Source organism: Cyprinodon tularosa, unplaced genomic scaffold, assembly GCF_016077235.1.
Source record: "Cyprinodon tularosa strain WSP-4 unplaced genomic scaffold, ASM1607723v1 ctg1053, whole genome shotgun sequence".
In the NCBI taxonomy this organism is placed as follows: Eukaryota; Metazoa; Chordata; class Actinopteri; order Cyprinodontiformes; family Cyprinodontidae; genus Cyprinodon; species Cyprinodon tularosa.
In genome coordinates, this window is record NW_024037842.1 from 117501 (window position 1) to 144391 (window position 26891).

The 26891-nt window shown below is 37.2% G+C and overlaps 1 protein-coding gene across 4 annotated transcripts in view; it reads right to left on the reverse strand.

The window, feature by feature from the left end:
• Nucleotides 1-25490, reverse strand: part of dazap1 (DAZ associated protein 1) — a 41605-nt gene extending 16115 nt beyond the window's left edge. For 2 of the 4 annotated variants that reach the window (XM_038285530.1, XM_038285523.1), the window contains exons 1-11: nt 25338-25489; nt 24321-24361; nt 21368-21534; nt 18032-18097; nt 17012-17119; nt 15191-15239; nt 9217-9299; nt 5650-5797; nt 5421-5450; nt 2890-3039; nt 1234-1398 (exon numbers count right to left, since the gene is read on the reverse strand). In XM_038285530.1, coding sequence (XP_038141458.1) covers nt 1234-1398; nt 2890-3039; nt 5421-5450; nt 5650-5797; nt 9217-9299; nt 15191-15239; nt 17012-17119; nt 18032-18097; nt 21368-21534; nt 24321-24361; nt 25338-25369 — 1039 coding nt within the window. In that variant the 5' untranslated portion in view covers nt 25370-25489. Of the gene's footprint in view, nt 1-1233; nt 1399-2889; nt 3040-5420; nt 5451-5649; nt 5798-9216; nt 9300-15190; nt 15240-17011; nt 17120-18031; nt 18098-21367; nt 21535-24320; nt 24362-25337 lie in introns of all 4 variants that reach the window. The other 2 variants (XM_038285516.1, XM_038285511.1) reach the window with 2 other exon arrangements.
• Nucleotides 25491-26891: the final 1401 nt, after the last annotated feature.

Below are 26891 nucleotides of genomic sequence, written 5' to 3' on the forward strand. Positions count from 1 at the left end.
TCTGTCAATTTTATTTTGTTTACCAGTAAGGGATTGGATCCAGATGAAGGACTGCATTGAAGACAAAGGTTTTTTCTTTCCATAACTCAACGACGCTGATCTGTCCCTGGCACCACTGGAAGTGACCCTCATCCCAACGTATCTCCTGGACTGGGTGATTGGACTCCTCGAACTGGGGGCGTCTCTCCGTATTTGGAGGATCTGCTAGATGCAGGGACGCCTGCATTTGGCTTTTCAAATGACGTAAACTCAGTAAAAGTACACTCTGCCAGTTTGAGCTGAACAGACAGGAGGAACCAGAAAGAGCCTCATATTTGACTGGATGAAAAAAGGTGGGTAAAATTTTACCGCCTTGTCTGCAAATACCTTTAGCGAAAAAAGCTAAATGTCATCTAGCCAACAGCAGGCGAATGACGCAAGGTTTTTACATTGTTTGCAGTCATTTTGAAAGCACATTAAGATTTCCAACCATTATCTGTCTATCAATATATCCCAACAAGTTCTTTGATGCACTTTTTAAATGCAACAAATGAAAATCTGCAAAAACACAAAAATTGGTACTGATCTGAAAAAGAACTGATTGGTGCAACCAAGACAAACATGTTTATTTTCTTGAAAACAGATTTTTAAAGCTTTACTGTAATAAAAAAAAAAAAAACGCTATAGCTTACATTGCTCAGAAATATTTTTTAAAAAGGTAATACTGGCATGCAAATTTGTTTCAATAATAATAGTGCAAAGATTAGCTTTAGGGGAGAAGAAGGTGGAGGAGTTAATATTTGTAAGGTGGTATTAGGTCAGATTATATATTTGGCACACAGAGCACGAGAAAGCCCACACCCTTAAAGGAACAAAAACAACAACAAACAAAACACATTGCAAGGCAGGATGATCTAATTAGAACCAAACTACAACCTACCAATCTAAAAACCAATGCAAAGCCCAGCTGGAATAACTGGACAGAAATGATTGGTGAGAACTCCTAGAAACAGCAAAAACTGAGCTGCATCTTCACAGCAGATCCCGAGGAGTTCATGTATGCAAAAAGCATGTATGGATGTGTAAATGTCCAAGCTAAATGGTACCCAAGAGCAAACACCTGCTTGTGTAGTGAACTCAAATGAGTTATAATAGAACCAGATAAGAGTAATCAGAAAGATGTGCAGGATCATGGTAAATATTTTACAATAAATCCATGAGAGAAAAAGCGCTTATACATAATGCTTCCCTTACCATACTGGCTGTAAGAAAAATCAGGCTGCCCTGTTGGAGCCTTGCTCAAGTCCTGAGTTGGTGTGGTGGCGGGGGCAAAGCCCAGCGTGGCTGCTCCTGGAGTAGTGGGTGGAGGGGGGACTTGTGGAGCATACTGATCTCCATGGGGTGTGCCAAAACTATAACCTGTAGGAGACCAATCAGATAACTGTGATGAGCTCCTTCTAAACATTATTTTCTAAAACTGTTCGCTTCTGTTTTGAAATACCCATGTAAACAAAAGCAAGAGTCAAGTGACAAAAAACTGGAATTAAACCAGATATAGACCAAAATAATTCTCCTTTGTCTCTGAAGTTTTATTTTATGAAATGTTTTCTAAGGATTTTAACTTTAAGAAATAATGGCTGCAAAGGCCATCTTAGTCCTCTCAAACATCAGCACTTTTACTATGCTTTGTTCCATCTTTTAAACAATATTTGATAAACTATTAACAGTGTACGTTGTTAACAGTATTAAGTTGAAAATGATTCAATACATCTATGGTTATTCCAGCACCTTTCTTTTCACCCCAAAGTGTCATGCTTTCCCCTGATAAGATGAAGGTTACTCCCTTACAGCAGCAAAACAGCAACAGCCATGTAAAAAAAAAAAAAAGAGCCCCCTGGTTTCAAAAGTAAAATTATCTGGTCTTCACCAGGTTCTACAATTATTTAAATTTAAACTATAAAAGCAAAAAAACATCACACATTTAAAACAAAGCTGAACAGGGAAACCACTTTGTTAAAACATCCCATAATTTAAAAGTCTGCAAAGGTGCATTAGGCAGCCAAACTCTGAAGTAGTCAATTTCTTTATCAGTGAACACATTGGAATTTTAACCGAAACCTTCTGTTCATGTGTTGTCAGCATTCGCTTCACAGTTTGACTGGACCATTTTTACAAAGTTTTGTTTGAAGCTTGATTTTTCTTTACGCATTTGGCAGACCGTTTTTTTTTTGTTTTTGTTTTTTTCAAAATGAGCAACAAATGATATAGGAATTTAGTTATATCAAACTATATATAACCTCATAAGAGGGAAATGCTCATGTTGATGGTCAGCTGATTGGCAGCTGTGCTAAATCAGGCTATGGTACCAAGTTTTCTATCACCCTTAACTAGAGGTCCTCATTTTTGACTAAAAGATTAACTTGGAGGGTTAAAAAGACTATAATGACTATATGATTTCCAGGGCCTACTGCAGCAAGACAGCCCCACATCATTACCCCTTCAACACCATGCTTTACAGCTGGCATGAGACATTATTAATGGTATGTTAAAAGAGTAAATTTTATTAGGTCACTGCTTTCCCATTTAAATCAAATAGAGACAGCAAGGTGGGTTTTTCCATCGAGGTTTTACATTTTTGATTTTGTTTTTGCTGATAAAAACCGATTGAGTAAAATGTTTTTGAACACCCTAGGTTAGACTTTCCCAGTAACCTGGCAAACTCAGATCATTCTTATTACATGCTAGATACATTAAAACCTACAACTGAAAGAGGGTACACTTTTTCAATGAATGTAAAATAACAAATCTGAGCAATCTGCAGGCTTACATACCTAGAATAAAACAACATGAGCAAAAAAATAAACTAAAACTAATCAAAACCATCCGAAATAGTGAAATGGCAGGACTGACCAAACTGAGGTGCTGTGCTATAGCCCTGCTGAGGGTAGCCCTGAGGTGCTGCGAAGCTGCCAGCCGGGGTGGTGACCAGGAATGCATTAAAGGGTGACGGAGGCTGCGTGGGGGTTCCCCGGCTTGCTGAGAGCGAAGGTACGTACCCACCTGCTCAAACAAAGGGAACATTTATTTATACTTTCATGAAAACAAGGAGCTATACATTACAGGGATTAATGAAGGAAAAACAAACAGAAAAATATGATTAGTTCCACAGCAATCCATATTACTTGCTTTTATTTTATATTTTACTGTTTCAAAGAGCTATAGTAACTTGGATTTTATTCTGGTGCACAACAGGTGGGTAGTAACTAGTTACATGTACTAGTCACATTTCCTTGAGTAAAATTTGGGGGAAAAATACTTTCAGGAGTTTTACAGTTGTATCCTTCTTAAACATTCTTATAAAGTATTTACTTTCACTTCTACTTCAATAAACTTCTGGCTCTGTCAACTAAGTAACAGATACTGTCAGTCAAATTTCTTAACCTAGACCTAACATGCGTACAATTCTCACTTTAAGAATTGGTTTCATAAGTTTTATGTTAATGGATTTGGGAAGGTGATTCTTCTGCATGAACTTGTCATTTTTTTTTTTGATTTGTAGTCTTTAAATGTGTTCTAGTCTTAAGTACCAGAACCTGCATATAATGTTTGTCTGACAGCTGGGTCAATGAGAGTTACGCGTTTCCTGTACAAGACATACAACTTAATTTATTTGAAAATATTTCAGGGCAAGAAAAAAAAAGAAACAGCATTTAACACTATCCTGAGATGTAACAAAGCAGTTAGGCAGCAGACAGAATGTAAATGCACCATCAAGGAGCACAGGTAATGATTTTCACTTCTTTGTTTTAAATAAAATATTATAATGTTATACATATTTCATCAATTAAAAACTGTTTGGGCTTTTTGTGGTACTGAGATAGTCAGCCATGGCAGCTTTGTTTCTCTCAGTGAGTCCCAGGGCAGCAGTGGCTACACAGCAGCTTGCCACCTGTGAATGTGTGAATAATTGAATGTAGGGTAATACTAAACAGGCAAAAAAGCAATAACCAAGTATTATCATTTTGGACTTATATGAAAAGCTTTACCATGATAGATTTTCGTGCCAAATCACAGACCCATAATGCCAAATGGGTAAACATCGATTTAGAGCCAAATTTCTGACCCCAAGTGAGGTCTCTGTATACTGTCTATTACCTCAAAAATATGCAAATCTAAATGGCTAGCTTTTTTTTAACAGGTCAGGATAGAGAGGAAACCTTTTAAAATCCTGTTATTGGACTATAAAATGCACTAGTCAGGTATGACCCATCAAGATCTTTCTAGTTCTCAGGGACCTGATGCACAGCCTTTCCAGAACTAGAGCAAAGGGCAGGCTAAAGGGCTGGTTATACTCCCCACAGCAGTGTGTCGCAGTGAGCTTGACAAAGACATTTTTGATTTTTCAAGAGAATCAGGAACTAGCTGTGGGTCTAGATACGTCCGAGGCGGTGAGGAAGTAGGGGCGAGTTCGTCCGACAACGGAGGGACATGAGGGCGAAAAAGAGCGGGGATCCAGGTGGGAAAAAGGGCTCCAGCGTTCTCATGCACCTCACTCTTCTAGCTGGTCAAACTTCACAAGTTGTTTTCCGCAATTGCGGCCATAAAAACAAAACAAGCCGGCCTCCTGTCTGCAGTCACCTACGATTTGGGAGAGGTGCAGCAGAGTGTCTGCGGAGGGGGCGGGGAGATCTTTTTGTTCACTGTGACACCTACGCAGACGGCCTAGTTTCAAAGTATAAATCAGCCTTAACTCTGGATTTAAATTCCTAAAAACCTGAGAGGAAAAAAAATAATCAGGAGTTTACTGCAGCTATCTCAAAAAAGTCATATGAGGCTATATTTGTTTCATTTTTATCAAGGGTCAACTATTCTTCAATGCATTTTTTTGTCCTTTTCTGTCACTCTGTTTCAGCTTCTTCCTTCAATGCAATTTCAAATTACCTTATACTAACATAGTCACCCTGCCTAAATACAGATACTGTAAAACCGAAGTATTTTTGCTCCAGGTCATCATACAATATGCATTTTACACCAGCCCATGCCCACAGATGGCTTGTATTCATCGTTTAAAAGCTGAAGCTCTACAATAGTATCTAAAAACAGTTTTCTGATGGATCACAGGGCCGAAACTGTGAGCCCCCTAGGTTGACCCCGAGGTTGAAATGTGAAGTCAAGCCTGACCGATGGCGGAGGGAGGTTGGAATCCATTCAAGCCTGCCATCTGTCTAGAGCAGCGAATTATCAGCAGCCTCAGCCATTATGAATCAGTGATAAAATGTACTGTTGACTGTCGTCGGCCTATTGGCCGCACTGCTTCAGTCCTGTTTCTGCCGCATGAGCATTTCCAGATAAGCAGGTGATCACATGGCCAAGTCACATCTATCAGCAATCTTTACAGCTTCTCAACATGCAAAAAACTCAGTGAGGGGTGTGATACCTACCTATAGGCTGGCCAGCAGACACCCACACTCCTTCAGAGAAGGAAAACAACCTGAGTTAGAAGCCGACCCAGAAACTGCCAAATATTATTTAGTTTTAAAGGTCAAGCAAGAAGTAATATGCAAACACTGGGTTAATGTTTAAGCAGAAACATATTTAAGTTGTGACTTCAAGGGTTTTCTGTACAAAGCAAGCGTGTTTCACTCTGGTCTGGGAATCGTTCCCACTCACCCTGTGGCCCGTAAGCCTGTTGCCAGCCCGGGGCCGGCTGTGCTGTCCAACCATTAGCTGCAGTCAAGATTCCCCTGGGAGCCCACTGGCCAGGACCAAGCTGGCCAGGAGCTTTGTTGTCACGTGGTTCAGCCTTCTTTACTTCCACCTGGATAAAGGACAAGAAGGGCACATTTGGCAACACCAGTAAAGGGTCAATGAAATCATTCACCTGCCCTACCAATGATGCTTTATGATAACCTTTTGGGCCAGTTTAAAATCTTTCACTTTATGTTCCTTGGAATAATAAGGGGGAGTTACTTAATTTAATTCTATAGTGTAGCCACAAGAATTGTATATCTGTGTGTCTCAGGTACCTTCTAAACTACATATTTTATCATTTAAATTAGATATATTCTACATAATTTTGACATGATAGCATTTATAAAACAAATTGGATCCCGATCTTGAAATGTACCGGAGAAACATAGATTTTGTAATTGTTATCAATTGCCCAATGTAGGATAAATACATTCGAATGGAATGTCATGACTTACCTTTCTTCAGCTATTGCTTAAAAGAAGGATCTAGTTTTTCAAATTTATTTGGAATAAGTTTTGGAGGGGTAATGGATGTAAAGAGAAGGTTGTGTCTTTGTTCTAGCAGGATAAACAGTAAGCATGCAGATTGAACAAATGAACTGTCTTTTTAGTCAACATAAAAATAGAACCTTCATACTGTGTCAGAAAAGATAAGAATTAAGAACATGTGATCCCAAATGAAAAACTCGGGCTTAGTTCAGGGTAAATATTAACACATCTCTTTATCAAATTTGGATCCAAAGTTGTTGCTCCATTATCTGAACTTTCCAGTTGGTTACTGAGCATTGATACTAGCAGCTAACCAGAGCAAAGAAACAGGTTGGGACCAAGTGGAGCCAACCAGAAATAGACTGAAGGGTTGAGTTATTGGGGTCACCTTGCAGGAGGAAAATGAATAGCAAATACCTCCCCGCTTTAAGGTGTTACCACCTTACCCAGCCTCCCGTCTTCCTTCTCTGTCGACCTAATTACATGCACATGTTTCCAGCAGTGGGCCTCGCTGCCGCCGGCTGCTACCTGAGCATTTTCTCCCTGCGGGCGCCTCAGCTACAAGTGATGGATACCATGACTTCTGCGTGGTCCTTAACAGCAGAACTGGGATTTGTTCCACAGTTTGATGTGCTCTAGTTTCTAATTTTGTAACGTGTATCTCCCAGCTTCCCCGACTTCCAGCGTAAAAAGTCATGTCAAGAACAATGGATTAAGTCGAGCCCTGATTCCTGCAGGAAACGAGGGCAAAGTCAAGAGAAGCAGGTACCACAGGAGAGGGCGCAGGTTGGACTGAATGATAAACAAAATAAACTCCTCTTTGTAAAGAAATAATCTGAAATACTTAAAATGTTTTAACTGCAAGAAAAAGTTTTTTTGCCAATTAGATTAATAATCAGTCTTAAAATAGCTGTGATTTAATAGGTTAAGATATTAAAAATGTCAATTCAGAAAGGGGTTTTTATTAATTCTTTTCAATTTTTATGTGATGTATAGTACTGATATGAAAAAATATATGCTGTCCAATCTGTCTAATCTTATATTTAAAATTAGACATCGATAGTTTTTTTGTTTTTTTTCAAGGCACAGATTATTTTTGGCATCTGTCTAACAAATCCCTGATATTTGCAGACAGTTTTTGAGGCACATTTTTTTTTTTAGCTGATTTTGCCTTTTCTTTCACCATTTAAATAAAAATAAAAATTACACAATGGTGCCAAGTGCTAAACATGTCTCAAAATGGGAGAAACAATATATAAACATTTATCATTCATTAAAGAAATAATAGGTAGCAAATTGAGTGAGCCACAATGCATTCACATGGCATCACATGATCTCAAGGCATGAATGCCTGAATGCACTAATAAACCAGCAAAGACAGACATGTATCAGCCGATACTGGTGCAAGAAAAAAAACAAACTCTAGTATCGGCCAAAAAATGTGCCCATCTCTATTAAGGAGGAACAGAATATAACAAACATAAAAGGTAGGCTTCAAAGGTAATAAGACTTTGCATGAGGCCTGCATCTATTCATTATGCAACCTGTAGTGTAGACTGGATTTGTGCTTTTAAAGACGCACACATCAATACAGAACAAGTTATTTTAGGGGTCCCTGTTGCTCAGTTCTAAACTATGAACTAAAATAGTTTTTTTAAGTCTGAGTCTGTTTAATTTTTAAGAAATAAATGGTGATTCTCCTGTTTCTGTTTAGCCAGTCTATAATCAAGCCTGGTTTTCTTAGTCCCTGATTCAGTGTCAATCAATAGATGCCAAAATTAAAATGGGATGACAGAATCCCACTTGGATTGAGATTGCCATGGATTTAATAAAATGAGATTCATGCAACCTCTGTAGAGAGGAATGATCAAAGAACTATTGAGGTGTATGAAGTGTAGTATTCGAAAAAGAAGTATCGGCAACAGTGCCAGATTTTGCTACTTGAACAACCTTAACATTTTTTATTTTTTTTTTCTTGGTTTCATCCAAATATAAGGAGAACATGGGACAGCAAAGATTCAAGGCAAATAATAATACCCACAGCATATAGTTTATATTCAGGGGAAAGAATGAGGCTGACTTTAAAATAGCTTTTGCAACTTAAATAAATAAATTCAAACTACTAATTTAATAGCTGCAAAGTATACATCAAAACCAACAGTTCAGGAGCAGATATCATTGGATACTGAATGTTTGCCAATTGTGAGGGTGAGTTTTCCTCAGCTATGCAGCAGCTGGGGGGTGTTTACTACAAACAATGCCGAAACAGGGTGTGCCAAAAAGGTTATTGAGTGTTCAAATACAGCACCACCAACAAAATGTTTTTCCCTGATGAGCAGCTTACCTGTCACTATCTGAAATGAGTGCAGTAAACTCCATCCATCTGGAGCACCCAGCATGCTAAACAAACACTGGGAAGTGATATGCAAATATTATTTCTCAGACTTTCCTTTGCTTATACAGAGAGCTTACAGACACAGTATGGAGGTTTGACTAAGGTCACCGGGTTGAGCTTTTTCAAAAACGAAAATTCAAAAACAAAAAACATGTTGACATGTAAGTGACCTGCCAACAAAAAGATCAGAAAACAAACAGACAAAAGAAAGAAAGAAGAAAAAAAATAATCAGAACTGATCAGACCAATCCTTTAGGTGATAGATGATATATTATACTACTTGAATTGTAAAAAAGTTTTCGCATTTTTGCCATAAAAGACAGATAATTGTGTTATATTTTGGTTCAATCTACTTTAGACACTCTAAAGGAGTGGTCAGTTTAAACAAAGCCTTGGGCGACATATTTAATCCACACACAGAACTTGAGATAAGACGTTTATTGATGCTAATATCTTTGTTATTTTAGAGTGTTAGGTGAAACACTGAAGCTGCTGATGATGCCGCAATTACAGATTGAAAACTTCTGCTCAAAATAAACATCTAAGCGCATCGCCCAAGCCTCTGTTTGGTCTTAAGGGTAAAATAAAACTACAACTACACACTTTTTTGCCCATGATGTCGTGAAAATGCATGTTGACAGCCTGGTCCACTGATTGTTCGGCCTCGAAAGTAATAAATCCAAAACCTAGCCAACGACCAAGAGTGAATCAAGGTAGCAGGGGGTTGTGACAACACAAGATGAAGAACAGTATTGGGCTTCAGCAGATTGAGGGTCCGTCAAGGATGAGCAAGAGGCTCCTGGGGTTCGGATGACGTCGCAGACTTGCAGAGCAACACAAATCCAAGACTAAATCCTGGGGAATTGAAGGAAATCTTTCTCTTTACTGTGCAGAGAAATACTTGGTGAAATAAACAATTATACGTTAAACATGAAGGATAAAAGGTGTAACATTTGATTCAGAGTTTACAATTACCAAATAAGGTCAGTTAGCTTAATTTCCCGCCGTCAGATAAGACTGAGCATTTAGATAATGATCAATGATTGTCAAATGCAGGATTATTACATGTTAGTTGGTGCTGTTTCATCCAAACCCCACCTTGATTTGCCCCAGGTATATTGCTGTGGAGCACACACTCGCAGCAGCCATTGTTAATGCATCACAGAAATATGGAGTAACACAAACTGTAGAATGCCTAAAGCTTTCTCCAAGCTTTCCCAAATTCAGTTTTTTTTACTTTTGAGTCTGCCAGGATAAGCCTAAAATGGACAGTTGGAAAAACTGCTCACAGCGGTAACACAGAGATGCAGGTCACCCCAGTTTCCCTAAACTGATCATTTACTGGTTTCACAGGGAATACACAAGCTGCACCAAGATGGATGAAGCTCAAAGTCAAACTTTTAGGCAACACCAACTGCTCAATGAACTACTTCATCTGATGTTCTATAAAACTTCTCTTCAGAGTTAACAAGCTGCTCGGCGCCGCAGTGATCTACTTTCAATCTGATTATCTTTGGGCTCTGGCAGAACTGGGTTGAGAGCACATCTCCACTTGGGGACCTAACCTGAATCCAATTAAACATCCTGAGAGACGAAGGAGATTTCAGAGACCTCTAGTGCAACGCCAGGCATTCCTCTGCCTTCTGCTCTACAGCTATTAATAACATCTGTCAATGACCAGTCCCCAACCTAAATTAACAGCCATGTTGGCACTATTAAGAAGTTTGAAGTGTCTTGAGAGGGTAGGACCCAGTTGGTTAAGTCAGTAGTATGGACAGTTATAATGACTTGGGTTTCTTTTAAGTCAAGACACTTCAATCTTCTTAATAGTGCCACCATGACTGTGAATTTATAATTAACATTATCGTTAGACCTTTAGTGACTTGTAAGGATCAGAAAAATAAAATCTTTATAAGTTTATTTGGAGATGCCTTCGCACATGGCGGGTAGACACAGCTAATAAAATATGGAAAACAGTCATAAAGACACAGAGACTCCAAGTCTGAGATGTTAATAGATATGGAGGAGGTAAAGCAATCTCTACTCCATGGTTCTATGTATGAGGATCAGCAAGAGGCTGAAATGTTTATTCTTAAAGGAACAAAGGATTCAAAAGTTAGACATCATCCGTTTTAAAATTTTGAATTTAATCAACTGGATCGTGAGAGTAAATTTTTACAGTTTGTATTGAGTCAAATACGAAAACTTATGAATTTATAACTATATTATCAGAGCCACAAAAATTCTATTTCTGTAAGTGTCAATAGTCAGACTAGCGGTGTATTTTATGAGGTCTACTTCATAACTCTTTACTAGAGTTGCCTTTTCTGTTGCTTTTTTTTCTTATGCTATATCAGGAACAACTTGTCCTGGCTATGTTCATAACTCTGTTTTGCAAACAAGGTTCTGTAGATCAGGGCCATTTATTTTGACGGCAAATCATTCACAGCTTCTTACTTTGTCACTCAAAGATCTGGATAATTTTTGTAAAATCACAAAGAAACCTCAATGCTGTTTTCATACCTTTTTTTTTTCTCTTTTTTTTTTTAAAGATCAATAGCATTGGAAATGACATCAGACAGATGCATTCCATTTAAAATGTCATTCTAAATAAAGGTCCATATCAGTAAACTACAATATTTGTAGTCGCACCTATACATAAAAAATTATTATACTTTTTACTCAGCCCACATGTCTCTATACAGAATTCATTATTTATAGTGGTTTGATATCTTCTTATTCCAATTATCCTGCTTTCTATAGCTGTAAGAAGAACATCATTAATCAAAATCTAGGCTTTATGACATCAGTATTTGTGTATTAATTGAATTTACTAATTTATAAAAGCATCAATTACAGTAAATTAACTGTAATTTGTAATTTATTGGAGATTAAAGATTTTTTTATTTGATGGATTTAACTTTCATAAAAGTCGTAGATAATTTTGGGTATGTTTAAGCTCTCTTCCATCTTGCTGTGTTGAGAGTTAATATAAACTCAACAGTTTAGTACCATTTCAGGACATTTTTAAAATTATTTTGACGGGAAAAATAAAATAGTATGCAACATGTATTCGCACCACTTTAACACGCATGTTTTATTTATTATCATTTTTTGTTTAACTGATTTACTTTGATGTTTTTAAAGTTAGCTTGCTTTTTTTATATGAATTAACTCTAAGTTAGGTCCAATAGAACTAGGTGATTGAAATTTACTTATTTCAGTAACAGTAAAAACAGCTTAGAAAGAACCAAATTTGGTTATAGTCCAACTTTTTTTAATCCCTAAACTCCTCTATGGACTTTGCTACATAATCTGCTCACTGCTGTCGTTATCACAGTTGCTCATTAAACCATTTCCACCAAATGTTTTCCTTCTACTTAACCAAATTATTTTCTTTAATAATAATAAACTCCTCCATGGATTCTCACATAATATTACCAATTAACTTGTGTGTTTATATATCAACTGCTTCATTGATAAATGTATATCAAAAACAGCCACTGTGTAACTCGTCGTTAAACTGACACTAAGCCAATGAACTGATCAGTGCAACTGTCAAAGCAGTTCCAGTTTTTTTTACCGATGAATAAAACATAGTTCAAATAAACGCAGTAAATATTTCATATGTCTATTAACCAGAATAACCTGATTGAAAACTCTCAGTATGTCAGGTCTCTCCAACCACTGATAACAGTCTGAACCCAGCATAAAATCTGATGCACCTTATGTACTCCCCATTTCAGAGTAAAAAATGATTTGCTTTTACATCAGGCCTGTACCTCTGTGTTACCATTCAATGCAAAGTAACCTAAAGGAGAAAAGACAAATCTTATAAAAAACACAGTTAATCACATTCAAACCATTCACAAGGAGAAAGGGGACAGAAGAAAGAAAAATAGAAAGGGCTTACTTACAAAAATACTTAACTTTCTACAAACGGGAAAACATACTATGCCATTTAAGATACAAATAGAAGTTACTTCTAAATCCAGTTAAAGAAAACTTATTCCAATCTTTAAAGCATATAATATACTTTTAGTACCAGAAAATGTTAATACTATTAAAAAGTCTATATATATATATATGATTGTTACTGATGCAGAAACATCATGTTAAATTCCAACGACAAACTATTCTGGGTTTTTCCCAACAGTGGATGAATGAGGACAGAAAAGGCGGAGTGGTAATGCAAGTCGTGGGTCAGCGGGCGTTGCACCACTGCTATGTAGGACGAATGCAGATGAAACAGCTGTGACTGTAACTCAGTGGGCAGAGTCTGACACAAGCCCAGCCAGTGGGACGAGTCTGATTCCCGAGGAGGCCGTGCATGCTAAAAGTGTCGACACATGTCAAAGGCTCATCATATATTTATGACTTTACTGGACAGATGTAAAAGTCAGTCATTTCTGCAGTCGGGAAATGGGTTAGAGAAACTTTTCAATGAGCAGAAACACCATTTAGAATAACGGTATTGTTTCTGTGGTAACAATCCTATTTCCACCACGGATTTGGGGCTGCCAGCCGCTCCTCTCTGAAGGACAAATACCTCTTTAGATACTCATGCTGTTCTCAATATGCCTGTTTCACACTGTGATTAAGTGCTGGATTTTTTGGAGCACCAATTTTCCCACATTTTGTCTCCCTATGAGGTAGTGGTTTCTTTTTCACTCTCAAAAGACATTTTTATGAACTTTTACATTAAAATGTATAAATCTACTTCATGTGTTGCATTTTGGGAGAGAAATTTACTAGCTTAAAAAAAACAAAACATAAAAATACCACTTTGGGTAATAAGTCTTCATGAAGATATATATCAACCTGCTTAATTAAAGCCACTGTGGACTCGGATTTGCATTAATACATCCCATGTGGGATTTTCTAAATGTACTTTATGTATTAAAAGAAAATGCCTTTACAATGGCATGGAGAAAAAACTGCATGGATAAAATATCTGAAAAAATGTAGAGCTATATCTTTGGGGAGAATATTGCAATGTGAACCTTTCTAAAAACAGTGGGAAGTGAAGAAAGATAGAATGTAGACATATTAATACCATTTACTGAAGCAAGAATCTGTTCCAAGGGCTTTATTTCCATTATAACAATTTAAACACTACATTCATTTATAGCTTAAGTATAATTTGCCACTAAAATGCAAACAACTGAATCATTTAAAAAAAGGGGGAACAATTAAAAACAGATTATTACTCTGTTTCTAGATATTGCCAATAATAACTTTTGATTAGTTGTATTTTTTTTAAATATAACCTGCTTCCTGCAGAGTACACAATATAATACAATAAAATATCAATTACAGTGTCGATAGTCTGAGCTGGTACCAAGTTAGGCTAAGAAATTAGATCTTACATCCAGCTAAAAGCTAATTTACTTAGATTAGCTGCTAGACAGCAAGAAGATATTGGAGGAAATTAAATACTCGTTTCCCTCAGATCTACTGAAGACAAAAACATCTAATAGTCTTAAGCGGGCAGTTAGGAAGTTCAAAATACAGCTACATTTTCAATTTAGCAATCAGTGGTGTCTGAAGTACTAAAGATTTAGCTTCACTGTCCTCACCTTCCAGCAGCTCATGGATGTCAGACAGAGATTTTAAGTTGAACTATAAAACTTGGTGTCTTTAAAACTGATGTCTCTCAGCAAGACAATTTAACAATAACGCTGCTTATAGAAGATATAAGAATGCTTTTGCAGAGCATCATGGTCTAATATTCCTACCTGATGATTTTTTAAATTTATTTTTTTTTTAATCCAAAGTATTAGTAAAACATTACTGATGCCTTGGATTTGGTTACAGAAATATGGAAATATGTAGAGTTATACCATTCTTAGTCTTTTTCACTGAATGTATGTTAAACATGTGGATGGACTAATGAATAACTGGAATGCTGTGCAGAACCATTGATGGCTGCAAGTTAGAGAACAAGAACCGCTTTGCTGAAGGTTCCTTTTTTTTATCCACAAACTCTTTTTATATTTAAACTATATGTAATCAATTTGGAGCCTTTTTCTTTTTTAAGTTCATTGTCCTTCAGTAAAATAAATAGTTTCCTTGTTTGATTTACGATTTTATTTTCAGAAAATCAATCAGAGGAAAATCACAGGAAAGGCCTCATGTTCTCTAACATGGTCATAAAGCACACACTACAAAGCAAACTCTACAATAGCTATAGTAATACCAAACAGTGTGGGAAAAAAGGGCCAGGGCACAAAAAGAAATGTTGACAGGAGACCATGTGCGACACAATGAGGTGATTTCTGGCAATCATGATTTTACTAGTAAGTATGTTCATTTTGTGAAACTGAATTCTTTATTAAAGTAGGCCACAGACACACATTCTGGGTTTATTCTAATCCACTTTGACTGCTTTTGTTCTTTAGTTTGTGTTCATCACATAACCTGCTGTAGGGTAAAATGTTTTAACTGGAACTGATTTAAATGGAAATGAATGGGTTGTGATTTTTCTCTTTGGGCCAGAATAGTTTGTCATGGGATTTAAGATGGTGAGGAATAGAGTGGGACAGAAGGGGGAGAGAGAAACGGGATCAGCTTTTACCTCGGGGCCTCTGCTTCTCCGCATCATAGATCATTACCACCTCTGTGACCTTGAAAGGGACGAAGGAAAACAGTGGCTCCATTAGAAAAATGGACAGGATCCTTTCATATTCCACTTGATAAGACTATCCCCTCCAAGTTAACAGTTTTATACAGTGCCATGGAAAAGTGTTTGCTTTCTAACAGATTTTCTCAGTCTTTCCTTTTCTTTCGCACTTGAGTATTCCAGGAAAAAAATTTTTATCAAAAAAAGAAAGCAAAATAAAAATGATAACCCAAGCAAATACAAAAAAGAAGATTAAAAGAAGCGTTTAATTTCACAAACACAAACCAGCCTCTACCATGACAAAGACGAAATGATCTCATAAGTTAACATATCTCCTTTTGATGTTTTGCCTTTTGAGAAACAGCCACTGGCATCTAGCAGTCCAGAAAGGTTATAAACCGTTACTAAAGGGGGATAAACAGTGTTGTGTCTTGACAAGCAATGTGTCCACTGGCACATATAGATTAAAATGATTTAATGCAAACTAGCCCCAGGTTGCTGGTGTGGAAGCTACACCTTGGAGCCGCAACAATCGACTGGAGGCAGCCAAGGCACCATTTGATTTAAAAGATGAACAGGGGGATATTTATTGCTGCATGTCTGATGCTTTATAATTCAAGTCAAACATTGAGAGCCATAATAAAACAGGAGTGTCCAGAAAACCGAAATTACCACAAGAGCTTCAGTTACTACATGGTCCACCAATAAGAAAGAGACTGGGCATCAATAAGACAACACTAACACCCATGTAGACCAAAAAGATAATAAATGGCACACCACACCTCTAAAAAAAATTTAAAAAAAATTCTAATATTCCCAAAACTTCTTCCATCAACAGAAAGTAACATATCCAAGAAAGTTTATGTCCCATTATGTCTGGTATAAAACAAAAAAAAGAAAACAAGTGTTCTAGAGAAAAAGACACTGATGATCAAACATGGTGGTGGCAGAGTGATGGCTGCTATGCTGCTTTCAGACCTGGACAGCTTGCATTTTGTGATGGAACACTAAATTCTGCTGACACCTGAAAATGCAGCAAACCAATGACTGAAACCAGGACAGCCAGCGGACCTGCCTAAATATTTTTGGGGGTTGACTTGGTGAAAGTCTGGAATCAATTGAGATGGAGATGATGTGCAGTGACCTTAAACAGACCATCGAAAAAAAAAAAAAAAAATAATTGCCTCATCAAACCTATTCTGCAAAAAAAGTGCAGGAAAGATTTCCTTCAGGCTGGTTTATGCTCAGAAGCCAGGTCCTCTGCGTGCGTCATGTTTAACGCAGATATTGTATTGTCCCTCTTTCATTGTGGCGTGCAGACCACGTTTCAAAATTGGACATAAATCAAAAAATATCTACAACACACCTGCGTCAAGCTCACTGCGACACTCTGTTGCGGGAGCATAACCAGCCCTTTATAGATGACATACTACCAGATATTGTAAACACTTAATGGCAGTTGTTACCACCTAAGTTAGTAGGTTCTGGGTTTTTTGTTTTGGTTTTAAAAGCAGTGACAAGCTGATTCATGGAGCTTTTCTTCTCGTGATGGATGAAAAACATTTGAAATCTGTATTTTGTATTTATTCAGGTCATCCATGTAATGCATTTGGTAATTTGAAAAAGAAAAAAAACTAAATGTGTCAAAACGTCAAGAGTAAGAGAAATCCAATGAAATAAACACTTCTTTAGTACACAGCATACTCTAAAGTCATTTTAACCGAGCTCAATACTTAATTGTTCAAATAATCAAAACAGTTATTTGGAGATACTTACCGCTCCGAATCTATTGAAATAGTCCCTGAGTTCAGGCTCCCCGCAGTTATGAGGAATTCCTCCTACAAATATCTTCTTAGATTTATTGCTTTCAGCTTTGCTGCCCTTCTGAAATAAAAAAAAGACATGTATGGATTTGATATCAAAGTGTGTTAAATGATCACTTTATGGAGGAGGGGGAGGTCACTGAGTTATTATCTCCCTCGACAGTGCAGAAGAAATTAGGCTCTTCTACTGCCCTGGGGTAAAACTCCTAACATGTCACGTCAATGCAACTCCAGTCTCTGCAGTTCAAAGACCAATGCATCTTCCACTTTCACTGCTGCTGTGCACGGATATCAAGCAAGTGAAGCAGCATGCTGCTGAAATAGCTTATTTTTAACAAAAACATTTCACATTTTCAATGCAAAAACCAGCTAAACGGCTCAGGGATCGTTAGAGAGCCAGTGGCAAGAAGAAAGGCCTCATCTATAAATGCCCCGGACGCATAAAGCCAAGATATGCTGCATAGAAATTCATTTTGACAGAAAAAAATAAATAACTAAAATCTAAAAACACTTTGCTACAAAACCCATGCAGATCATTTGGAGTCACTTTGTCCCTCTGGGCAGCATTGTTGATTGACCCAAAAATTATCCAAGTTGGAGGAAAGCATCCATTGCTTGGAGATATCTTTTGCATCATAAACTCCATTTCAATTTTAAATCCTATGTTCACTCAGCTTAAGTCAGAAGACCCCTACAGAGGCAAAACTTCACATAAGAGTGGAAAAAATGCTGATCCTGTTTGTATAAAAAAACGTGGTTATACAAAGAGGTTGTTGATCTACAGTTCCCATAGTGCTAAAATATGGGGAAGCACTTTTTACATATATTGAAAGTATGACATGTATCTTATTAAAGGCACTCAAGACAAACTTTAGGAGGGAATGGAGAGAAAAACTGTTCTAAACAGGTTTTATTCTGGAAAATACACCAATGCACCTAACCTACCCTCCTCAGAAGGAACCAGATCTCTTACCCAGCCCTCCTTAGTTCGTGACTTTTCAGGCTGCATTCCTCTGGGTGTACATGGCTTTGGGTCAATCTGCCAGGGGAGGCGAAGAAAACAGTTTTCCATTATTTTCACAGAGAAGCACCTTTAAATGTCTTCAATCAAAAGGTAGTTACATGCAGAATACTGATGGATCTCAATAAAATAGAGAATCATCACAAAAGTAATTATGGTTACTTGGTTTAAAAAGGAAAGTTATATGCATGTCACACAGTAATACATTTTAGGTATCTTTCTGTACATGTTGTTGATTTTGTCTGGAAGGAATAAAAACTCAAAAATCAGTTTCTTATAAAATGTGGTCAAATATATAAAACCAACTAAAAATAAAACCAACTGTTATACTGAACTCTTTTGGCTGAACAATCAAATTGCCTTCAGAGTTTTACTGAAGCTCATCACATTAAAACTGTGTTTTAGAAGCTTTTTGGTAAAAAAGAAAAAAAAAAGCTCATCTTTAAATAAAATTGGATTCCAAGCTGCTTGTGATCCAGTACGGAGTTTCCATAGTGAGTGATGATTTGGGGACCCATGCCATCTGCTGGTATCAGTCTGATGTGTTTTCTAAACTCGAGAGTCAGCAAAATCATTTTCCAGGGATTCTTACAGCACTTCATATTTCCCACCTTCCCTCCAGAGCTTTATGGAAATGCTGATATTGTTTTCCAGCAAGACTTGGCACCTGCACATACTGCCTAAAGTAGCAGTACCTGGTTAAATGTGCATAGCATCACTGATTGGCTGCCAGCAAACTACTCTGAAATTAACCCTGAGAATCCATGCTCTACTGAGGAGAGAAGAATGAGAGAAACCAGAAATCCAGACAAGCTGCAGGTCTTTATCGAAGAAATCTTGGCCCCGTTAACACCTTTCACCTGAGATTTTTTTTAACAGTGCTGCTACAGTAGCATGGTTCTTCAACTTTGTATTCAACCTGAACAACTGAAATTCCAGCTTTACTGTAGCGATCTAATGGTCCAGTTTGCAGCGTCTTATTTTTCCTTTCATAGACTCATCTGAAAATGCAACCAGAAAAAAAGAAAAAAAAAAATATATCAAAAGAAACATGACCTGATATTAAGCCGGGTTGTGTTGTTTAAAATGTATCTGACTCATTATACATGAGAGCTAAACAGTATCCTTTAAGTGTTGTTCAATTGCAACATACGTTAAGATTAGGATAATTTTCACAGGCTGGAACTAAAAGCACATTCACCTTGACCCTTCTTTCACCTTATTTCTCCCTCTGCTTCAGACGGCAATGATTTATGCTTTGATCCGTAGCACAGAGGAATATCAATATTGGCAAGAGAAAGTGATTAAAAATATATATATAATGGACAAAGTTTAAAAGTAAATAAATAAAATGTATGGTATTTATTAATACTTCACCTAAACATAAACTATATAAATCAATCTTATGTCATCAAATTCATCCTAAAGATGGCAGAGGCACACATGAGGCTGTGTATTGAATAAATGCAGGGAGGGATGCATTGTATAGAAACAGCTTCAGAAAAAAAAAAACATATTTACATCCTGCTTTGTAATCCAGGGTGGATCAATGAAAGCTTTGGGTATGTGTGATTCATTTTTAACGTTGAAAACAAAGGGAAGTTCTTCTCTCTGACTTAAGGCTTGGTTTGCTACTGAACCTGCCAGAGCTTTGGAGGGAGGAGCTAACAGCACCATTCACTGCTCGCTGAGGACAATGAACTTGAAGCGATCAGTGTTTTCATGCTTTCCCCAGTCTCCGACACAGAAAAAAAATTCACTAGATTTGTCACTACTTTGGAAAAAATATGTATAAAAAGGCGGCTAGAGGCGTCTGAAAAATTATTAAATATAGTAAAAAGTGTTTTATTGGTAAAAGTATTGGATTGTCTTCTCTAATTTTCCTGGAAGCTTTGGTTCTTACAGAAACCAGCATCATAGACAGGAATGGGCCACAGTGTCTGCTTCATTTCAGGCTCAGTTCCTCTACCAGAGACCTGGAAGCTTGAGGGTTCTTCACAGTATCTTTGCTGTCCCTGGACGGAGATCTCTGCTCTTTCTCCAAGTATCTCTTGGAGCCACATCTCCAGCATAGGGGTTACTCCCCCCAGTTCTCCAATGACCAAGGGCACAACAGTTGCCTTCACCTTCCAGGCTCTTTCTAGTTCTTATTGCACCCTTGGTATTTCTCAAATTATTCATGTTCTTTTGTCCTGATGCGTCCATCATTTGGGATGGTCACATCGATCACTACAGCTTTCCTCTGCTAATTATCAATGATCATAATGTCTGAATAGTTGGCCACAACAATTTTGTCTGTTAGTATCTGAAAGGCTCTTAGCTCCTTAATTCTCCACCACCTTGAAAGGTGGGCTCCCATTTTGACCTGGGGGTCTCCAGTTTGTACTCTGCACAGATGTTTCTGTAAACTATACTAGCCAATTTTTTTATGATGTTCCACATATCCCTTTCATATCTTCCATCCTGCTGTGAGATGCTGGACTGTTTCTGGGGACAATTTGCATAGCCTGCACCTGGAATCTTGCCTTCTATGGTAGATATGGGCCTCTATTGCTCTGGTGCCATTTATCAAATTCTTTACATTATTTCAACATATATTTAAAAAAAAACTTAATTTTAAAGGTGTGCTGGCTTTTATTTTTCCATGACATGTGCAACATATTATAAAAGTAGAGGGAACCCTGAGGTCAGCAGAGCCACAGGTTGAATAACTCCATGCCATGCAGCATTGATCTAGTAAGAGGCCGTCAACAAGAATACACTATACACTGTGTGCAATACAAGAAAGAGATTCAGCAGACTGATATCTCTCAGTTAAAAATCCTTTGTAATTGTTCTTAAAATAATCAAATGAAACTGAAATGAGTTTTCATTACCTAAGAGACATGATAACCAAAACAGAAATGCATGATTTCAATGACTGTGTGATAATTTATTGATTCACTTACAAACTGAAGTACTAAAATACAAGAACTTAGTCTAAAATTAGGTAGGTGTGTATATACAGACAATAGGTCAATAACATGGCATTACATTATTCTCCACAATCATCAAAACATCACTGTCCATAGATTTGACTTTGTGCAGAAGAACCTAGTTATGTAAACACAATCATTCACACTGATATTCAAGCACAGCCCAAAAATTAGTTTTTGAGGGTTTTTCACACATAGTTTCCTACTGAAATAAAATACGCAATGTATAGCACAATACTTAACCAGGGGTAACCCCTAAGAAAGTGTGTTTTACCGTTTTGAACTGTGCCTGTATTTAGTCGAAAATACTCACATTTCTTCCATCAAGGTTATGTGGCTTCGTCTCCAGCACTGTTCGTACACAATTAGGATCTTTGAACTTAACAAAGCCGAAGCCTCGCGACTGATTTGTCGTTTTGTCCTTCATGATGACACAATCTACTACCTCTCCATACTGTGAGAAGTAGTTTCTCAGTGTTTCTAAGAAAACAAAGACAGACATTAAATTGACTCATCACATTGTGTAACAATATGAAATCTCAACCACAGATTGAACTAATCCATCTTTTTCATCTGCACAGCACAAAGATATACGATAATGATTTTGATTCCTTGTTCTTTTGATTGTGTTAAAAGAAGCATAGAAATATGTTTAGTACTAAAAAAAGCTGTGGAGATGTAACTGGCACATAAGGAAGCATATAAATAAAATAAAAATGTTTTTAACAAATTAACCTGGGATATTAAACCCTGAAACTTCTCTGGTGACTTTGGATGTATGTTGTATCAAATTACCAGGGATTGCACTATTTATGTGAAAACATTTAATTAGTTTAAGTTGCATGCAGAAACTCCCAACGAGCAAACAGAGCTCAGACCTAGTGTCATCTTGCAGAGAGCCAAACACGTTACCAACCAATGCAAATCTAGCACACACCCAGAGAGCCAGCTCAACCAAGACAAGCAAGTTTGAACAAATGAGAAGTCACTTTGGAGAGTTAAAGTAATTGGTAAAAAGTAATTTCTTATTGTTTAAAAGCCCTCTGGGATTGGCACAGAAGAAACCATCGAGTTACACTGAACTGTGGTGCAGATCTTAAAGTTAAGACGGCAGTAAATACAGACAAGCTCTTGTGCAAAGTTAAACAATGGTATATTAACCATGAGAAAGAAAGGCTTTAAGCAAACCTGAGGCACCTCCTATTGGGTCTGAAAGTAAGGGGAATGTAAACCTAAACTCACTGCTTATTATTGTTCCTATAGAACGCTGCTTTGGTAAATACAAAATAAAAATTCATCTCTAAACAAAAATCAAACTGTATTCATACAAAAAATAGATATATTCTCCTGACTTTATGACAAAACAGATATAAAAACAAAATAACCCCATTTTTAAATAAACCCATTTTTACTTTGATCAGCGCAACAAATAATGAAAACCTATTTTTTTGTTCATTAAATAAACCAAAATTAAAACTTCTACCAACTAGTAGCATGTATTCAACAAGACTGTTTAGATAAAGGTTAGGGATGTCTAGTTTTATGCACAGACTTGGAATATGTTGTAACACAGTAATATTTTGTTGGATCCAAAAATCCTTCATCCATAAAAAAAACAAAAAAAACAGGATAACATGTTTTCTCTTTTATGGAATATGATGCTAGAGAGGAAACGCTGGAACTATCACACCTGTTCTTAACATATAAAACTAAAACCCAAGCAGATATATGCTGCTGTTAGTATGTATGCATATAAGAGACATATAAACATGTCTCGTTATGCATAAAGAGACAAATCCCTGGTTGACTGTGCTTGATTTACCTTAAAAGTTTAGATTTTTCCAAATCAACCAAAACAAACTAAAAATCCTACATCTCGAATATAAAGCCCATATTTCACTCCGATGTTTCCTTTATAGACAAATATGCAGGAGGCTTTTTCCTCTTGTAAGTTTTCTCTAAAGGTTAAAATATTCTATAATAATGAACATGACCTTTTATGCTGATTAAAAAATATTAAGGCAGAGCATCTGCATTCAGAGTATCTAAGACTGACAATTGGATGTCAAAAGGAAATACCTGCAGAAAAAAAATAAAAACCGATGAAAAAAGTATTTGAAGGAGGACTTTTATTTTATTCAAATTTATAGAGTATATCAGCTTTCAAAAGCAAAACATCCTTTTAATTTTAACCAACACACAAAGGTATTTTATTATGCTTAAAGATCAAGTTAACAGATTTGAATACGCTGCACAATATATTGAACCACAATCATCACAGCATTGTTGATGTGTGAAATGTTGCAATCATAAAGGGCTTCTTGCCAGAGGTGTCAAGTAACAAAGTTACTCGTTACTGTAGCCAAGTACACTTTATAGGTATCTATACTTTACTCCATTACTTATTTTTCTTCCTACTTCTTACTTATACTCATTAATTTTTTTACACAAGTATCTGTACTTTCTATTCCTTACATTTTTAAAACAAACGTTACTCGTTACTCTTGGCTTCAGTTTAATGTTAATAAATATTTATTTTATTTGCACCATCAAATGCAGATCATTGGCGCCATGCACATCTAGTGTAAACTAGTGTAATTGGATGAGTCACATAACGCAAACACTCATTGGTTAGCTATTCGTCAAATTTGCGCTAATGGCAAAGGAAATCATCAGAAACAAGCAGGTGTTCCTCAAACTGCAAACGTGAATTGTCTACAACGTCGGATTCGGAAAAAGATGTTGAAATAACTTAAAGGTCAGACAGAGGCGAGAGCTTATCGAGAGATGGAGAGGGAGCCCAACAAAACCTCCCTCATCCTTGGTCCTATCTCAAAGAATGTTTTGAAATAGTCGAAAAAATTAGTTTTCAATTTATATAGTGGCATCTGGTTGTTTTTATTACAGGTTACCTTATACGTTTATACTTTAAATAGTTTTTGGAGCTCATACTTTTTCCCTTTTACTTGAGTAAAGAGGTCAAGTTGGTACTTCAACTTTTACCAGAGTGTTTTTAAACTGCACAAGTAACAAATGTGTGTACTTTTGACACCACTGCTTCGTGCATGCAACATTATATTCCATTTCTAGTGCATTCAAACATTTTTCACACACATTTGGCCATTTGGATTAAGTTTCAGGGTCTTTTATTGCCTAAGCAGATATGGATCTTAATGACCAATTGAAACGGAAATGTGTCCTTTTCCTACTATTGTGCAGCTCTATTAATGATATATTACACTCTTGCAATACTAGTTAAGACCTACCTTGTGTAGTACTCCAGTCCAGTCCACCTACAAAAAGTTTCCTAAAAAGATGAGACCAAACATTACCACTAATTATAGTAAAGAAATAAATGTTGATGCATCAGAGAGAGAAAAAACACACATGAAAAAAACTGCTGCACCTTTAACGTGTTCAATACAAAAGCTGCTGTTACTTCTTCAAGGATGGAACAAGGCAGGTTCCAAGAAAAACACTGCAACATCAGGAAATAAACACACGGTGCAACGCTTACAAGGTTTTATGAGACTAGAGTTGAGCTGTTCTTTGTGAAAAGCCACTTGGCTCTTTAAACACTGCATCCAACGGCATTAAAAGGTCTTTCATACAAGACATCCTGCCACGTAAGTTAGCCCGGGACAGATCCGTGACGTTAGGAAGCCAGAGCAGGAGCCAGCAGCTCTGCTGTAAAAGCCCGAACGGAGCGGAGCGGAGCCCGGTGGGAGAGCGATGCATGCGGAGCATCCCAACTCCTGGTGTCGACTCAATTATCGTGAAGTTCTGGATGTCTATTAACTACTGTATTTATTCCATGGTGGAGATCTTAAACACACAATACCACACGATAAATGTCAGTCTAACAGCTCAGTACAGAGGATGCTCTGTTCTCCATCGGTGCCCGCTAAATGTCCTAGCCGCGGCGAAGTCAAGAGCAGACTTTCGCCTCACTACCGATCGTTAGCACAACTAGCCTCTGCTGCTTCGAGCTAACTAGAAAGAGGTGACAACAATAAAACAAAATGACAATTAGCATGGCATTAGCGCGACTGAACGTGGCTGAATTCGCTGGAAGCCGTGACACAAACAGCCCACCTTCTTTGAGCACTAGTTTCACTTTTTAGCCGTGTTTCCTCCTCGGCTTACCGGAGCTAAGCGAGCTCGTTAGCCGCAGCTAGCTGTCAAATATCGTCTTAACAACACAGCGCGCGGGCTGTAAGTTACAAAAGCGCTCGGAATATGTCTCGCGAAAACAAGGGGGAGTTCTGTTAAACGTGTCTTACCCGACTTCATCTCCGACTAAGTTGTTGTTCATTTCTGAGGCTGTGGCGGTGGACTTTGGGAAAGTGTGAGCGGCTTTATTGCTCCAGTGCTGCCCCTCTCAGACTGAACGCGGAGGAAGGTCACTCCGCTTTTTGGTTCAAACTGTTCTGCGCAATGACGACGCTGCGGGGGGGCAGCAGGCTTTAAAGGAACATTACACTAAAAACAGCCCCGCTCCGCGGCTCATTTGCTTACGGAAAATGGAAATTACGTCATTTTTAATTAACTATAGCATTGCAAAAATTCAACATTTCGCAAAGAAATTTCTCGTTAAAACCACAAAGATTAATATTTTTTAATTGGATTTTATGTAACGGAACAACATAGATATGAGAAGGTTAAAGATTATTATTAGTGGTCTTCAATAAATAAAATGAATAATTAAACAGAAATGATAAATAATATAAAAAAAAAATACTTGTCTGCGTAATGCACTACTGTGTGATTTGGCTCAAACAGGCACAGTGCAGTCTGCATGAAACAATTAATTCTGCAGAGAGGATCATCCAGGACACAGAAGCATAGCCAGAAATTTTTTATAAGGGTGGCTAGACAATAACCAATGTACACTAAGGGGAGGCCGAAAGCGGATCGGCACCAGAACCTCACAGTCCATCTACATTGTTCCAACAGGAAAATTAACAACCAAAACATCCATATTTTCTAAATAAAGACAAACTATATTTTCCTACAGCCTTTGCTAAAAAATAGGCGCATATATTTAAACATCTGTAATTTTTTGATTAAAAGGTATACTGGATGAAACTCAGTTTTGAATTCTGGGGCGTAAATCAATCATCATTGTCATTACTTACCTACTTGTATCAATAAATGTTCTGTATAAAATGGATATTTACAAGTACTAATATCTACATAAATTAATTATTTGATCATTTTTTTATTAAAATTTTTATTTATCTTTGATTTCACTGAAGACTCCTAGATGACTTGCAGAGACACATGTTTTTCTCTTTACCCCATTTAACACAAAATCAAGCTCTGAAAAGAACATGAATTCTGTGCTTATCATCTTTGATGTTAGTATATTGATGTGTATATTTAACCACAAAAAATAAAATGTTTTAAATATTCCACTTGAGAGTATAACTGTTGCCACCATCTGTCTTAGAGGGAAATAAACGATAGGGTTTGCCAGGGCCGGTTCTAGCCCTTTGGTGGTTGCCCTAGGCGAGATTGAGTTTTGCGCCCCCCCCCCCCCCCCCCCCCCCCTTTTTTTTGACCTTTTTTGTCTGATTTAGACAGGGGGAACAGATTATAACAGGTGGCCTGCTATAATTTGTTCCCCCCTTATAACTTTAAGAAATAAAGGTCAATCACATCCAAAGTTTCAGGAGTTAGTTGTCGTCATAAAATATATTTTTAAGCTAAAAATGAAAAAGCTGGGGCCTTTTTTGCCTGATTTAGACAGGGGGAACAGATTATAACAGGTGGCCAGCTATAATTTGTTCCCCCCTTATAACTTTAAGAAATAAAGGTCAATCAACTTCTACGTT